The sequence below is a fragment of the Lissotriton helveticus genome, chromosome 2_1, assembly GCF_964261635.1.
Source record: "Lissotriton helveticus chromosome 2_1, aLisHel1.1, whole genome shotgun sequence".
NCBI classification, from domain to species: Eukaryota; Metazoa; Chordata; class Amphibia; order Caudata; family Salamandridae; genus Lissotriton; species Lissotriton helveticus.
This window is the reverse complement of record NC_136059.1, coordinates 46,625,816-46,641,724: the sequence shown is the minus strand read 5'-3', so window position 1 is coordinate 46,641,724 and position 15,909 is coordinate 46,625,816. Positions and strand designations below refer to the sequence as shown.

At 42.6% G+C, this 15,909-nt stretch overlaps 1 protein-coding gene across 1 annotated transcript in view; it reads right to left on the bottom strand.

Moving 5' to 3' along the window:
* Positions 1-15,909, bottom strand: part of LOC144817694 (long-chain-fatty-acid--CoA ligase ACSBG2-like) — a 366,066-nt gene that overhangs the window by 135,005 nt on the left and 215,152 nt on the right. The window contains exon 9 of the mRNA XM_078674443.1: positions 15,399-15,580. Within this exon, the coding sequence (XP_078530569.1) occupies positions 15,399-15,580 (182 nt within the window). The remainder of the gene's footprint in view (positions 1-15,398; positions 15,581-15,909) is intronic.

Sequence of the window (15,909 nt, the reverse complement as noted above, 5' to 3'; positions counted from 1 at the left end):
AGACCCGAAATTTGCCAGTGGATAAAAGATAATAAAATTTGTTGGCAGTCAAAGAACATGGATGAGGTCCTCCGGTACGCAAAGTACTGTGAGGATGAAATGGCAGAAAAGAGAAAGGCGTTGAAGGAAAAAGTGATGTGGGCACAAGTAAAGCTCGCAGAACAGCAGGAAAAACAATTAAGTAAAATAAGTAAGAATACCCAAAATCAAGGCCCTGGGGGTGGGGAAAAAGTAAAAATGAGCAGAGAAGAAGCTAAAAAGAAATTCCCCTGCCACCAGTGCGGGGAAATTGGACATTGGCGAGACGAGTGTCCATATTTACAGCATGATAATACCCAATCCCCTGATTTGATTCCACAGACGCAGAATGAAAAGCCAAGAAAGAACCAGCAGCAGGTAAAAACAATCCAAGTGCCCAGAGCGCCAAAACCAAATATTAAGGGAAAATCACCGCAGGGTGACGACATAGAAATCTGGGGAGGCAATGAGAACAGAAATACAGCAACTTCGCAGTATTTATTAAATGACACTTTTCTCTGTGATGACCAGTACTGACGGGGCCTGGGAGGGGAGGACGAGGAGTGTGTACTTGGCGCCTCCTTGCCGGTAGACCAGTCAGGGCCATACATTGAAGGAAAAGGTTGATGGAAATGATGTCACCATTCTGTTGGACACTGGTGCTACCCGTTCTACTGTGAGAACAGCGGACGTTCCAAACCTACCCCTCTCGGGAGAAGCAATCCAAGTGGTGGGTGTATCTAATCAACTGATTAGTACCCCCGTTACTGAGCCCATGGAGATCACAATAGGGAATTTCAAAGAAATGCACAGATTTGTCGTTTGTGATACCAGTCCAGTAAACTTACTGGGACGCGATTTGTTGTGCAAAATGAACTGCACCATCTTTTGCTCACCAAAAGGCGTCGAAATTCAAACCCCAGACGAAGATGGCATTCATAAATTAATGTTAATCAGACCTGACTCAGAAATTAAACGAATGACTATACAAGACTTACCTGAAGAACTCCAACAGACAGTGAAACAAGAAGTATGGGATTTTACTGGAAAGGATGTAGGATTAATGGCAAATGTAGACCCCATACAAATAACGATGAAAGAAAATGCAGTTTACCCCAATACTAAGCCATACAAAATGAGTGCAGAAGTGAGAGCACGAGTTGCCATTGAAATACAGAAATTGCTAGAAGCAAACATCATACAAGAAGTGATGAGTAGCCCATGTAACTCTCCCATAATTGGAATCAAGAAATCTAGTGGCAAGTACAGAGTAGTGCAGGACCTGAGAAAGGTAAACAAAATTGTTGTTCCTTGCTGTCCTATTGTCCCGAACCCAGCTGTGATCCTGTATCAGATTCCCTGGGACGCTGAATGGTTCACTGTGATAGACCTATGTCACGCATTCTTTTCGATCCCATTGCATCCAGACAGCAAGTTTATTTTATCATTTGCTTTCAACAGTCACGTGTATGTTTGGAATCGTGTCCCTCAAGGGTACACAGAAAGCCCCTCTATCTTTAATCAGATCTTGAAAAAGTGCCTTGAAACTTTGGTCTTACCTGGAAAGTCTGTGTTGGTGCAATATATAGACGACCTCTTGCTGGCGTCTAAAAGTCACAGAGATTGTGTGATTGACACTATTGCCTTGCTGAATCACCTAGGTGAAAGGGGACATAAAGTGGCCCCTGAAAAATTTGCAGTTCTGTTCAAAGTCGGTGAAATATCTGGGGCACCAGATAGAAAAAGGCATCAGAAAAGTCACGTCTGAGAGAGTCAGAATAATTCAAAAGATGCAGTTACCCCGTACTCAGAAAGAGATCAGAATGTTCCTTGGAGTGGTAGGTTACTGCAGGCAATGGATTGTGGGATTTGCAGTCCTGGCAAAGCCTTTGATAAATATGACAAAGAAAGGAGCAAAGGACCCAGTGGAATGGGATGATGAAAGCTTAACAGCATTCACTAAATTGTGAGATTGCCTGTGTACAGCCCCTGCTTTAGGGATGCCTGACTATTCTAAAGAGTGTGCCCTATTCTGTGACACTCGAGATAATTGTGCATTGTCAGTCCTAACTCAAGAGCATGGCCTGACTAGACGCCCCGTGGCATATTTTTCTGCCACTTTGGATCCAGTGGCTGCTGGATTACCTGGATGTCTGAAAGCAGTAGCTGCCACTTGCACGAGTTTAGAACAGAGTGAATCCGTTGTCATGGGACATCCTGTGACTGTGTATGTTCCACATGCAGTTGTGATTTTACTGACCAGGACCAAGACCCAGTATCTCACCCCTAGTCGGCTGACTAAATACTAGAGAGGATTCTCGTGGATGCTGCAAATGCAGTCATTACTCGGTGTAATATTTTTAATCCAGCCACTTTGCTCCCTGACTCAATGATTGTAGAAGATGAGGGAGAGAACGAGCATGACTGTATTGACCTGACAGAGTGCAGTACAAAACCCCGCCCAGACATTAAAGAAACACCTTTGCCTGTACATGATGAGGAATGGTTTGTAGATGGCTCATGTATGAGACACAAACTGGTGGGCCTAAGTGCTGCGTATGCTGTGGTCGCATTAGACAAAATTAAAGAAGCATCATGTTTATTTGGAGTAAAGTCTGCACAAGTAGCCGAATTAGTAGCTTTGATAAGAGCTTGCAAGTTGGGAAAAGACAAGAAAATAACAGTGTATACTGACAGTCAGTACAGTTATGGGGTTGTGCATGACTTTGGCCAGTTGTGGCTACAAAGAGAATTCCTGACTTCATCAGGTACCCCTATTCGGAATGGAAGGGTTGTACAAGATTTACTGGAGGCAATCCAATTACCAAAAGAATTGGCAGTGGTCAAATGTGTTGCTCATAAGGGCCTTGACGCTGTATCTTTGGGAAATTATTTTGCTGATGAAGTGGCAAAACAATGTGCTAGAGACCGCATGTCAATAAATATTAAACTGTGAGGGACTGGAAACAGCTGCCAACTTATGGTGTTTGAAGAAGTGCCTACCTGGGATGAAGTGAGAGAATGGCAGCATGCTGTGCCCTGGGAAGAGAGAGAGAAGTGGAAGGAACTTGGTTGTCGACCAAGGAATGAGGATCGTGTCATTGTGGGCCCAAATGGTATGCCTGTGTTACCTAGACACCTACTCTCCTCTATGGCAAGATTGATGCATGGAAATTCACACACTGGTAGGGACGCCATGGTTCTGGTTTTCCAACAAACATGGTACAATCCGAAATTCAGGAAGGTAGCAGAATCACTCTGCCAGAGGTGCTTGACATGTCAGCAGTTCAACGCTGGCAAAAGAACAGTAGTTGAGCTGGGGAAAATTGGAAAATCAGGGTGTCCCTTTGTGAGAATACAGATTGATTTAATCACAATGCTTCGTCGTGAGGGAAAAAGATATGTCCTTGTCATTGTCTGCCTGTTTTCAAAATGGGTGGAAGCCTACCCTGCCAAACAGAGTGACGCCATTACTGTTGCCAAATTATTACTAAGAGAATTGATACTTAGGTTCGGAATTCCAGTCACTATTGAATCAGATAGAGGCAAACATTTTCAGAGTGCGGTGATCGATCAGCTCTGCAAAGCATTTGGAATAACACAAAAGCTGCACTTTGCATATCGTCCAGAGGCTTCTGGAATAGTGGAGCAAATAAATGGCACGATCAAAACAAGATTAGCAAAAATGTCTGACTCTACTGGCATGAACTGGGTAAATGCCTTACCTCTTGTTCTGATTGGACTCAGAAGTATTCCAGACCGAAAAACAGGCCTGAGTCCCCATGAGATCCTGATGGGAAGAGTGATGAGACAAGCATGGGTACCAGGATACAAACTGTTAAGCATTTCTGATGATTTGGTACTTGAGTACTGCAAGCAACTAGGTGACCAAGTGCGTTCTATCTCTCGCCAGATTGGGGAAGACGCCGTTGCCAATCCAACGACTCCAGTTCACAAATTGGTCCCTGGTGATTGGGTCAGAATCAAGAAACATACTCGTTCGAGTTGCCTTGCACCGAGGTGGGGAGAAAAAAGCCAAATCATACTGATGACCACGAAAGCGGTGAAGTGTGCAGGCGTTCCCAAGTGGATCCATGCCAGCCATACAAAGAAGGTGACTCCAGACGAGGAAAAGGGCGCTGAAGGTTGTCCAGCTGAGGGGTCTGCAGACGTTGGTCCTGAAGTAGCTGATGAAGGACAACCGAGCACCAGTCAAGATGATTGGATACCAATAATCGACCTTACTGAAGACCCAATCAGAACAAGAGAGCGAACCTACGAAGAGAGAGAGTGGAATAGAGAGGACAAGATAGGCACAGGCGAAGACCCTCAGATCATTGAGATTCACGTCAAATCTGAGGACGAAGAGGAAGGTCAGACAGGGGCAGAGCAAGTGATCGACACACCTCCACAAACTCCTGAAATTGAAAAGGGACAGACTAGAGCTAGTCCAAAACTTCGAGCAGAAGAAAATCAAGGGATCGAAGTTCTTGAACAGGATCAGATAGTACTAGAAGAACGTGTTCAGGACACAGTAACAGACATTCGAAAGCCAAAATCAAAATTCACCTGAAGAAGGCCAGCTTAGTAACCAGGCAGAAGAAATAGATACAAGACCTGGGACTAGTCAGACAGGAAGGGAAGAGACAGAAGCAGAAGTGCCACAAACAAATGAAAACAAAAGAACATTAGAAGAAAGCCAAATCACAGTGCCAGCTAAAAGACTCAAGAAAAAGAAAAATATTGAACCAGGATATATTAAGAAACTGAGGCTGAGAATAAAAACAGTAGAAGAAAAACTTGCAGAAAGAAGGAAAAGTCCACGAATTACAGGGCAAGCTGGAGAAAGCTCCAAAAGAAGGAGTGATCGAATAAAAAGACTGAACGAGAAATACCAAGATCCTGAATGGACATACCTAATTTTGGAAGAGTTTGAAGATCTTGATATAACTGACGAAAGTGACGAAGAACAGATTGCTGATCTATCTGCCGAAGAAGACGAACTCGCCTGAATTTACGCAGAGTAAGCTACCTGTGTAAAGTTACAAAGAGGGGTTGAAAAACTTCTTCTGAGCAAAATGTCTGATTCAAGAGTGAATGGAAGGCCTAAACGCAATTGTTGCAAAACATGTTGCAAGGTATGCATATGTAGTATAGCTATAGTGATAATATGGATAGGACTAACAGTTTTCATTCCTTTTATGATAAGCAAAAGTACTGACATTAACTCTACACAGACTGACTACTGACAATGAAGAACTGACAACACGTAGTGCAGAAAGACGTGAAAAAGCACTCAGACAAACAAAGAGAGACTTAGAAGCATCAGATGAGGAAGGACTACATTACCATGGAGTTAAGAACCAGACTCAGTTAAATGTTTTCGCAAACCTGTTAGTGCATTATGTAGAAACTATGGAAATAGAAGACTGCTATGTCTGTATGAAGCTACCAACTTCTGTAGCTGAAGGCGTGACTTATCATCACCTACCCCTGACTTATGGAATTTCCTGTAGTATTTTAGCAAGCTTATTTTACAAAAGAGGACCGTTACAGTACTACTACTCTAACGCAGACGCGATATTTTCTGAACTCCCTATACGTGGAAATCTGAATCCTGTACACACTAAAAGTGATGTTACACGTTATATGGGTGAATACTTTCTGACTATAGGTACCATAGATTTAAATGAAGCACACAGAGACAACTTGACCTGTTCATTACATGAACAAGAGAAAATATTTCTAAACATGGCAGAGAAAAGAAGGGAGAGTTTCCAAAGAAAGGCAAATGACAAGAGACAGAAAACTCCTAAATGGGCTGAAAACATGGAAAGCACCTCAAGTGGTGGGGCTGGTCCTGCTTTGTTGCTGGATTTCGAAAGGAAAGGGAAACCGTGAGAAGACTAGTTATTATAATATTATTTTAATTGGTTCCAGTCAAAGTGAACACAATTACAAGGTAATTGGAGGTTGGGGTTTCAAAAATGGGTCAGAACCTGTGTTTCCTGGAATTTATTATATATGTGGAAACAAGGCTTATTTTAAATTGCCGGATCACTGGTATGGAAGCTGCTACTTTGGCATTGTCTTCCCGAAAATATACCATGTGAATAGAATTGCTGGAAGCAATGAAAACACTAATGGCTTAGTGCATAGTAAAAGAGAAAGCGTAGGTGAAATAATGGGTAGTATTTTTAGTGCACTGATACCTGGAGTGGGAGTGGTTCTGAACACACAGAATTTGCAAATTATCCACAATAGTGGATGTGCGGTCTACTGACACAGCTCATGGATTTCTATTGGTCAATACCGAAATGGTTGCGATCAGATCAATGGTTTTGCAGAACAGACTTGCTCTTGACACCTTATTAGCAAAAGAGGGCGGAGTCTGCCGGATGCTGAAGGCGCAACATTGTTGCACTTACATACCGGACAAAAGTGTACAGATCAAAAGATATGTGAAAAACATTACTAATTTGGAAGAGGAACTCAAACCACTCGAGGTTGATAGTGCCTGGAAGAGACTAGTTGATGGTCTCTCAAATGTAGGTCATTGGTTTGCTAATTTAGGTAAAAGTTTATTGTTCAAGGTACTGATGCCAATTGGAGTAATAGGCTTCATCATTTTCCTAATATTCATTTGTTGCAAATGTCGCAAACACCCGAAGAAATACACTGTGAATAGAAGAGGTGTGAAAAGAAGTGTGGATGAACTCGAATTGGAGGACTTGAATAATCAGATTTACAAAAAGGTGAAAAATTCTCACCCTGATAAGGAAGTGAAAGAGAAAATGAATAGCCTGTTGGAGGAGATTGAGATGTACAAAGTATGAGAGAAGTTGGCATCTGGTTCCATTTTGTTTGTGATGATAGTAAATATCATCAAAGAGGGGATTGATAGAGCAAGAATTTGCATATTTACGCGACTTGCTCGATTCATGAACCTCGAATCTGTTATGACTCGGTAACCCAAATTGTTCGTTTTACTAATTTCATTTATTTTTGGATATGCGTGTATCTTAGAGACGCTTGCCTATGTGTTTTACTAATCCCATTAACTCTTGTCTTTAAAAATGGCCGCTGCTTTGGAATTTGCTACTGCGCATGAGTTAGTCATACTCACGTGACATGACGTAGTTGGAGTCTTGGAGGGAAAGGGTGCGCATGCGTAATGCAGTTAAGATGGCTACTCATCGTGTTAACGTGGTGAAGATCGTGCAGATGCTCTCGTGTTATTGTGTATTGCACTAATATACACTTGCATAGTATATTTTTATAAGGTGAAATATAAAGTACCCACATATAAGATGTAGTACATTCATTTCTATGTTTTACTTTGTTTTCGCTTACTTTTCATGTACCGCGATAACTGGGGGTCTATATGAGACAAGAACCATTTTGAAGGTCCCTTCTGCGCAGAATCGTGCAGGCAGGGAGAGATGTAGCCTTGAGCAGTGGAACTCAGCCAGCTGGCAGCCACAGTCAAGATGCTCCTGCGAAAGCCACCTCTGACCCAGGAGGATGGAGCAGAATTTGTTCTCTATTTGTAACATTTGTAATGTTTTATTGTATTCTGTGCTACTTTTCCGTGGGAACCCCAAACTTGCTAGGCGGATCCCTAGAATGTAAATTTAGGCTTACAGTAGTCTGTTCTGATTGGTGTGTTAACCTAATCGAAATTGGGGATTCTGACACTTTGCAACATTGGGGGGTGGTACACTGACCCAAAAAACAGTATAACTAGCCTGAGTACAGCTAGAGAAATTTTCCGACTTGTCCGAATAGCTGACCTGTCACTGACCCATCGCACTCAATAGGTGACTTGATACAGAGGTGCTGCGGAGCACTCTGTCCGCATTTGACCATAGACTTTTAAAGGTTTTACTAAACCTTAAGTGCTGGCGGAGCACTTGGCTGGGGAGTTCGCTAACCCAATCGGGGTTCTGACTGATAGCTGCTGAGCGGGTGGAGCGCAGGCGTTGCTTCCAAACTGCGGGTGCTGGTCGTGTCCTGGTGGTCCTGTCCCTAATCTGGGTTTCCTGTCCTGTCCTGGGTGTCCATTCTGCACCTGCTGTCCCATTGAGGGTTATCCTTCCTTGAGGGTTTTCCTGTCCTTGACTGACCCGTGGCCAGGGTTGGTTTTCACACCAGTCTAGGTAATTATAAGAGCAAAACTCTAAAACTGCACCTTTCTATTTTCTGTCTTTGCTTCAATAAAGAAGTACTTTTGCATACGTTAATTTTCCATGCTTTCCGCAATCTACTATATAAAGAATCAAAGTCTATATTTTCCATAGCATGTTCCTATGTTGCCCCACCTTTTAGAGCACAATTTCTCCATACTGTTTATGAATTATTGATGTGGTTTATATTTTCTCTAAATCCTGAATTTGAAGTAATAATGCTAGAACTATAGCGTGTTCTACTTTTCTACCCTTCCTATAGATTGTATAGGGTTTTCTAGATTCTCACTCATGAAGTACGTCCAAATAGTGTAATCTTATATGTGCATAGGCTTGCCCATTTATAGATGTCCAATCTTGCATTACAAATTTAATCTACTTAGCATGTTCCCTGTCTCACTATCATTTAGAAAGCCTAAATGATTGCCCTTACCTTGTTCCTTTATGGTTATATGCTTTTCGTTATCCTGATTATTGACTGCCTCTTAACTGTAAGCCTAATGCTCTCAGAAAACGAATTCTAGATAAAACTCTTAAAACTTCTCAGTTGTCCGTGGTCATTTCAATGAATACAAAGTAAGAGATTAAAGTTGGTATTTGTATTTTTTGCCTGCCTTTCTTTTACAGCTAGCTCCCTGATCTATCATGGTCATAGGTACCCGTAACGGTGGATGGTAAGTCGGGTACACTACGAACAATAGGAAGGAATCAGGGTTACTGGTGGTAGAATTGTGAGGTCATCCGATTAATGTATACGATGAACTAAGTTTTATGGGCCCGAAAACTATATGGTGAAACTATTGGTCGGGTGACCTACGCTATCATAAGAATCAAGGATAAGCAAGGATCCCTTCCTTTTAAGGCTGTGCCTCACTTGCTCCATCATTGGAATGCTGGTCATCAACTTTTGTTTGTAACTCAACTGTAGTAAACAACATGCAACAGTCTTAAGCCAGCAGGACATTTATTGGCAAAACACTACTTTGCATGTGCTAGCTTCAATTCTTCCTTTATCTGAGGTTCAGAAAATCAAGTTGTTAATGTAATTTGTATTTGTGCTATACAGATCTGGGCATCTATCACCATGAGGTTTATGTGCCAGTCATCAGCCTCAATTAAGCCTTAAGTGGCAGTCCTGTTATTGTAGGGTCCTATAATTTTGGCTTTTGTGTGTGATTGCCCCTTCTCTCATGTACACCCAGAGAAGAAATAAGATCTGGGGCCATGGCAGTCCTCCTATAGGCATAACTGCGGTATTACTTATCTTCTCTCACATCAGGACCTTTAACATAATCTTTCCAATGAAGTAGTGAAGGCCTCTATTTAGTTCCTGGTCTTCAGGGGCCAACCTCTACCTTCAGGATACTCCACACTAGTGGACATTATGGGTCCCACTGTTTTTCTTTGAGACTTCGATTTTCCCCTGACGTTAACCTGCCTCTTCACCCATCACTTTACTTTCTATGTGATGTCTTTGATCTAGGACCCCTGCCTGCCGCACATCTTCCACAGAGCCGCCGCCATAGCCCCCAAGCTAAGACACACCATCAGCGCCACCTTCAAATCCAGCACATTCCCCGATGACTGGAAATGAGCAGAAGTCAAGCCCCTCCTCAATAAACCCTCTGCACACCCGACGGATATGAAAAACTACTGACCCATCGGTCTCCTTCCCTGCGCGGCCAAAGTCACAAGAAGAAAGTAAACGCCCAGCTAACAAAGATCATCGAGGAGAACGCCATCCTCCACCCTTTCCAAATCCGGATTCCTCAGCAACCACAGCACATAGACTGACCTCCTCGCCGCCACTGACAACATCGCCACACTCTTTGACCAAGGCCACCCTCCGGCTCTCATCCTACTAGACCTCTCCACAGCCTTTGACACCCTCTCCACCACACTCTCACAGACAGACTCCACGATGCCGGCACCCAGGGAACTGCCCTTGCCTGGCTCTGCTCCTTCCTCGCCGGCAGAACCCAAAGGATCAGACTCCTGCCCTTTTTATCTGAACCCACAGAGATCAACTGTGAAGTACCCCAAGGATCTTCACTCAATCCCAAGGTTTTCAATTTCTACATGCCCCCCTCGCCACCATCGTCAGAAAGCATGGACCCAGCATAGTATCCTACACCAACGACCTCCAGCTCATCCTGTCCCTTATGAAGGAACCCGACACCACCAGATTCAGCTTCCAGGAAAGAATTAAGGACGCTGCATCCTGGATGAGCAGCAGCTGTCTGAAGCCCAACTCAGAATAGCCAGAAGTCCTTGTCCTCGGGCCCACAGCCTCAGCTTGGGACAAAACCTGGTGGTCCACTGCCCTCAGCAACCCACCCACCCCCACGGACCACACCTGAAACCTCAGCATCATACTCAACTCCTTCCTCACCATGACGCACCAGTTCAACACCGTCACCTCCACCTGCTTCAACACCCTCCACATCCTTCGCAAGACGTTCAAATGGATCCCCCTGAATCCAGAAAGATCGTCACCCATGCACTCATCACAAGCAGACTGGATTACAGAATCACCCTCTATGGTGGAATCAACAAATCCCTGCTAGGCACACTTCAGACCATCCAGAATGCTGCGGCCAGACTCATCCTTAGCATCCCACGGCATCAACACATCACCCAACACCTGCAAGACCTCCACTGGTTCCGCGTCAAGAAGAGAGTGACTTTCAAGCTACTCGCCCACGCCTACAAATCCCTCCACAACACCAGACCAAAATATCTCAACAAAAGAGTCTACCCAAGAGAAACCTCTGCTCCACCGACCTAGCCCTCGCAGAAACCCCACGCATCTGCAGAAGCAGAGCGGGGGGAAGAGCCTTCTCCTACATCGTGGCAAAGGCCTGGAACAAGCTCCCGATCACCATCAGACGTTCCTCCACTCTGCACACCTTCAGGAAGAGCCTCAAGACCTGGCTCTTCGGCTGACCCGGAGCTACACCCCTCCAGCGCCTTGAGACCCTCACGGGTAAGTAGGACACTTCACTATTCCCTGATTGATTGAGGTGTTCAATCAATAGGCTACGGCTAAAGGTCCTTACTTGTTTGGACCTGTTAAGGTTTACATTAGAGCAGCAGATATCCCACCTGAAGATCGATTTTCTCTCCCTAATTCAAGACCCCCAACCCCAAAATAATATTCTTTTGTCCTGCAAACAGATTACTTGCTTCAGGTGCTGAATTTCATTAAAGCTATATTCAAACAGTTTGGAAAATAAACTAACCAATCTAGATGGCATCTTTCCAGATGTCCTTTTATTTAACAAGGAAATCAATGGTTTATGATCAGTCCTGCGAGTAATGGATTTTTTCCAGACATGAGAGCGGAAATACTGGGCCTACCAAGTGCATGCTAGAGCTTGCCTTCCAGTGGAATAATACATGTTTTCAGAGTGTGGCAATACCTTAAAAGCAAAAGCGATGGTGACCTCTTTGTTACCATGGAGATGTGTGAAACAGCATCCAAACAAGATGCACTGGCATTCTGTTATGCTGCTTTTGTTAAAATTAAAAAAGGAGACAAAGGAGTGCATTATAAACACCACTCTAGATATTTTGAAATGTAATGTCATGTTCCTGCTCCCATATAAATGTGACTATGTTTTGCTTTAATAAGCGTCTTAAAGGAACCGTTACTGATAAAAAATGATTTACAAAATTAGAATAAAACTGCCTCAGACTTAGGAATGACCTAGGTTGATCTTTGTCCGAAGGTGTTGGTACATCTCATGGTGTAAAGCACCTAATGTCCGACTCTATTTTAAATAGCCTTTGACTCCATCTTAGGTAATAGAAGTCCCCATCTTCTCAAATTTAGACACTGGAAGTCACCATCTTCCCCCATTTATTCAGAATCATTGTCATGTCTGCCACTTGATGTAGATGTTGTCGACTTTGTCAGAGCTGTGAAAGTATCAAGTCATTCGTCTAATGGCATAGATATAACACCAGATCAGACCTCTGTCTAGGATAAGTGTCTACTTATCACCATGTCAAGGTTAAATAGGAACAAATAATGCCATATAGCCAAAATTGTGTAGTCTGAATTGATGACCTTTCACCTTATATGTTCATAAAAAACTTTCTGGGACGTACACCTCAATGCACATGATCTATGTCAGACATTCCTAAGGTTATGTCAGAAATTACAATCTTGACAATATCTAGTATACAAGGACTGCTGCTTAACCACTTAGCAGACAGGGCTAAAAAAATCCACTCGCCAGCTCGCCTTTGCGAGCCAGACATAATTAGAGCAAGCAATTTGTAGGTCCTACTTGCCCTTTCTGGCGAGTAGGAAGGAAGACTGACTTTGACCTCTGTCTCAGTAAGAAGAACAAATAGGACAAAATAGCAAGATTTAAATGCATCTTTATTGCTCAAAAGGTGAATGAGCAATACACATGCCTTTAAATCTTGTTAACTTGTCACATTTGCTCACAGAGGTTAAGGGCATTAAAGTTAGGTCAAGTAGATTTTTGAAGTTACTATATATGCAGGTCTAATAAGACCTTTTTGAATTTTCGAGCCCTGGCAGGAGAGGTTCTTCACCCATAATATTGCACAAGACTCTGCTCGAAAATGATCTCACCTACTGCTAACACAACTCAATGATGCTACATTTACCCTGATAAAGCCTTGTCTCAGGGGAAGGCTGCTACCACAGCGCATACTGGCCCTTCACTGGGAAGACTGCCTTCACACCGCTGTTGATAACAGCATCCCTCGATGTCAATAAGTTATGCTGTGCATCACTTTTCCCTAAGAAACTATAGACTACAAGTTGCTCTGCTTTGCATGCTCTTAGTGTAGCATATAGAAGTAGGTTTTAAGCTGTTAGGTTTTAGATGACATTTAACCATGTTAGAGATGTTCATTCTATTATCTTTGCTTACAACAATGTCTTTTTGCGGTTAATGATATCCTATATAGGTGCTTTACATGTGCTGCAAAACAAGTTTAATCTGTTGTAAGAAATAGGTTTAGTTAAAATTGTCTATTCTTCTTAGTGCAGTGTGTGAAATAATATGAATAATTAATTTGATTTGTCTCTGTTACCACGGTACCCCTGATCACTTTACTTGGATTGTTGGTAACACAAAAGCAATACCTCTATTCACCAATGTATCTTGTTGCTGGGTAGGGTTGTGCAAGTCTATAATAACCTGTCTTTCACAATCAGCACTGGTGCATTCAAATCATGGTTGCTTGTGTCAGAAAGTAAACCTTGTTGAACTATACCAAAGTTTTAGTTTAAGCAACACTTCTAATAGAATTCAACGGATCTTCTTTAGGTGAGATGCTATCTTGAGAAATGTTGTGCCCCAAAGAATTTACATTTTTCACGCTGCCAAAAGTCATCCCCCTTGAAAATGCCTAAAACAGTCTGACCCTGGCCAAGTGCATCATGGGAATAGCTAACGTCTACAGAGCAATTTTCCACCTCCCAAAATATGCCTCCCCGGCTCAAATCCGGTTAGAATTTGGGATTCAAAGACAAACGGTAGAAAGGAGGAGCACCTATGTTAAAAGTTGGCATAAAATCCGAAGCGCTGAGGCAGGATCTTTAAATTTCCATCTTTGGAAAGCCCTGGTCAGCCAAGAAAAATGCCCAGCCAGGGATTACTTGCTCGATTCAACTGAGTTACTGGGCCTGTCTGATCTCTGGGCCGTTCCAGCGGACCATCTTTCTTTCAAAAAAGCAGCACGAAAAACAACATCAATGCTATCTGTCTTAGAAGACAAAGCAATTCTCACTAATAAGGCACACGGCTGGATAGTGCTCAGTGACTATGTAAGGCTGAAAGCCCAAGCCTATTTGAGTGCCGGAATCAAGATAAGTAAGAAGGAAAACTTTTTGAGGTTGCGGCTGGGGGTAATTGCGATTAAGCCCCATCTTCCACCATGGGAAAGGAAAGGTGGCACTCCGACTTGTCGCCTATGTGGAAGTGGGAAGGAAGACATCATCCATGTTATTTACAACTGCCCCAACTTAAAGGATATAAGATACACCTTGTTGCGCCCTTTTTTCAGGCATTACGGCATCCGGTCCTGTTGTCAGGCAGTGAAGCTATGCTTCAAACCCACTGACGTTCAGCTCAACTGTCGGCTAACACCATTTTTTGAGACTGTAACAAAGACTTAAAACTCTGCTGCTAACCGAACCATGCTGAAAAACTTTATAAGTATAATATTGACTCAATGCTTTGTTTTAGCTGTATCTGTATTTTAGTCACCAGATCTTCAATCTGGACAGTGGTCTTGATTAAGCTGTACCATTCGATCTGGGAAGTTGTTGTAGTCATTGGTAGATAGCACTACATGAGATGCAAGAGTCTATATGAATAATGTATAAATATAGAACATGCAATTGATGACTTTTAGATTACGCATCTTTTAACTTTTAATTGTATTTAATTGTGTATAATGGGAATATTTCTTGCTATGTATTTGCAAAGATTTTAACTTATCAGGCAAAATAAAAATATCCTATCTTAAAGTAGGGAATGGGTATTCAATGTTGAATGTACTCAACATCACAATTTCCAGCATAGTGAGATGCAGTAATTTGCTCATATGCATACAGCTAGTTGGTCAAGTGACAAAGTCGAGGTCTGAATGAAGACCACATTATTCCAAGCACAGCCTTTTAGCCTTTAAACAAAATATCCCATGGGAGTCTGCTGATAAGTTCAACCATTTACACTTGTGAAGATAATGATTTATGTAATACACATGTTTAATGCCATCCTAATGACCCTAGGTCACTGCTTTTAAGAGGTAGTTTGGATTTTAAGGAGAGCAAGAGATTCCCTGATAATTAAGTTCTCATGAAAGATCAGTCAGTCACAAGTCCCTTCAGTTACCTCTGCTAGCACTGCCTCTGTCCCTTTTCTGTTAAAACTCTTATTGACTGGATTCTCTAGGCTCTACCTTTAGATATTACAAGTGTGAAAAATTGTATCAGGAATATACCTAGAATCTGGGTTCTGTTATTATGGAACTAAAAGATTGCAGGGAACACTGATAGGTTTGTTTGATTTATATGCCTTTTTGACTTTACCATCCAGGTGTTTCTCACTTGTCAAGCTTCTTGATACCCCTACAACGTTGCTCATTTATCACATCCACACACTACTTTAAAAGAGATTAACTGACATCCCTCAGATGACATACCAATTCTTGGAGTTCAGGATGGTTTCTAGGCCAAGGTCTCCTGCCTGAATATCGATGGACCTCGGAATTGGAGATAATTTGGATTCCAGCTCAACCAAATGTTCTTGAATCTTCTCCCACATCCGTGGTACCCCAAGCAACACAGTGGGTCTCACCTCCTTCAGCGTGTCAACCAACGAGCCCTGCAATTAGAAAAAGTACAGAGAGAGATGACAGGAATGTGTACAGATTTTATCCTTTAATACATATCCTCACCTTCTGATTTGAATCTGATATAGAGCTATAGTTAACAAAGATGTTCTTATTTAACAGTTATGTCTGATGAAGACTTCAACTGCTAATTCCTTACCTCAGAATATTCCCCAGGCGTCTGATTGGATGCATACATTTTTGAGCTGTCCCCTCACACCGGTGGCGAGGTGCCTATATAGGTGCCACCCCAACACACTGACCTCAGTTCCTTCTTTACCACGCCACTAGCATAGATTCGGACGAACCCTGCTCAGGCATT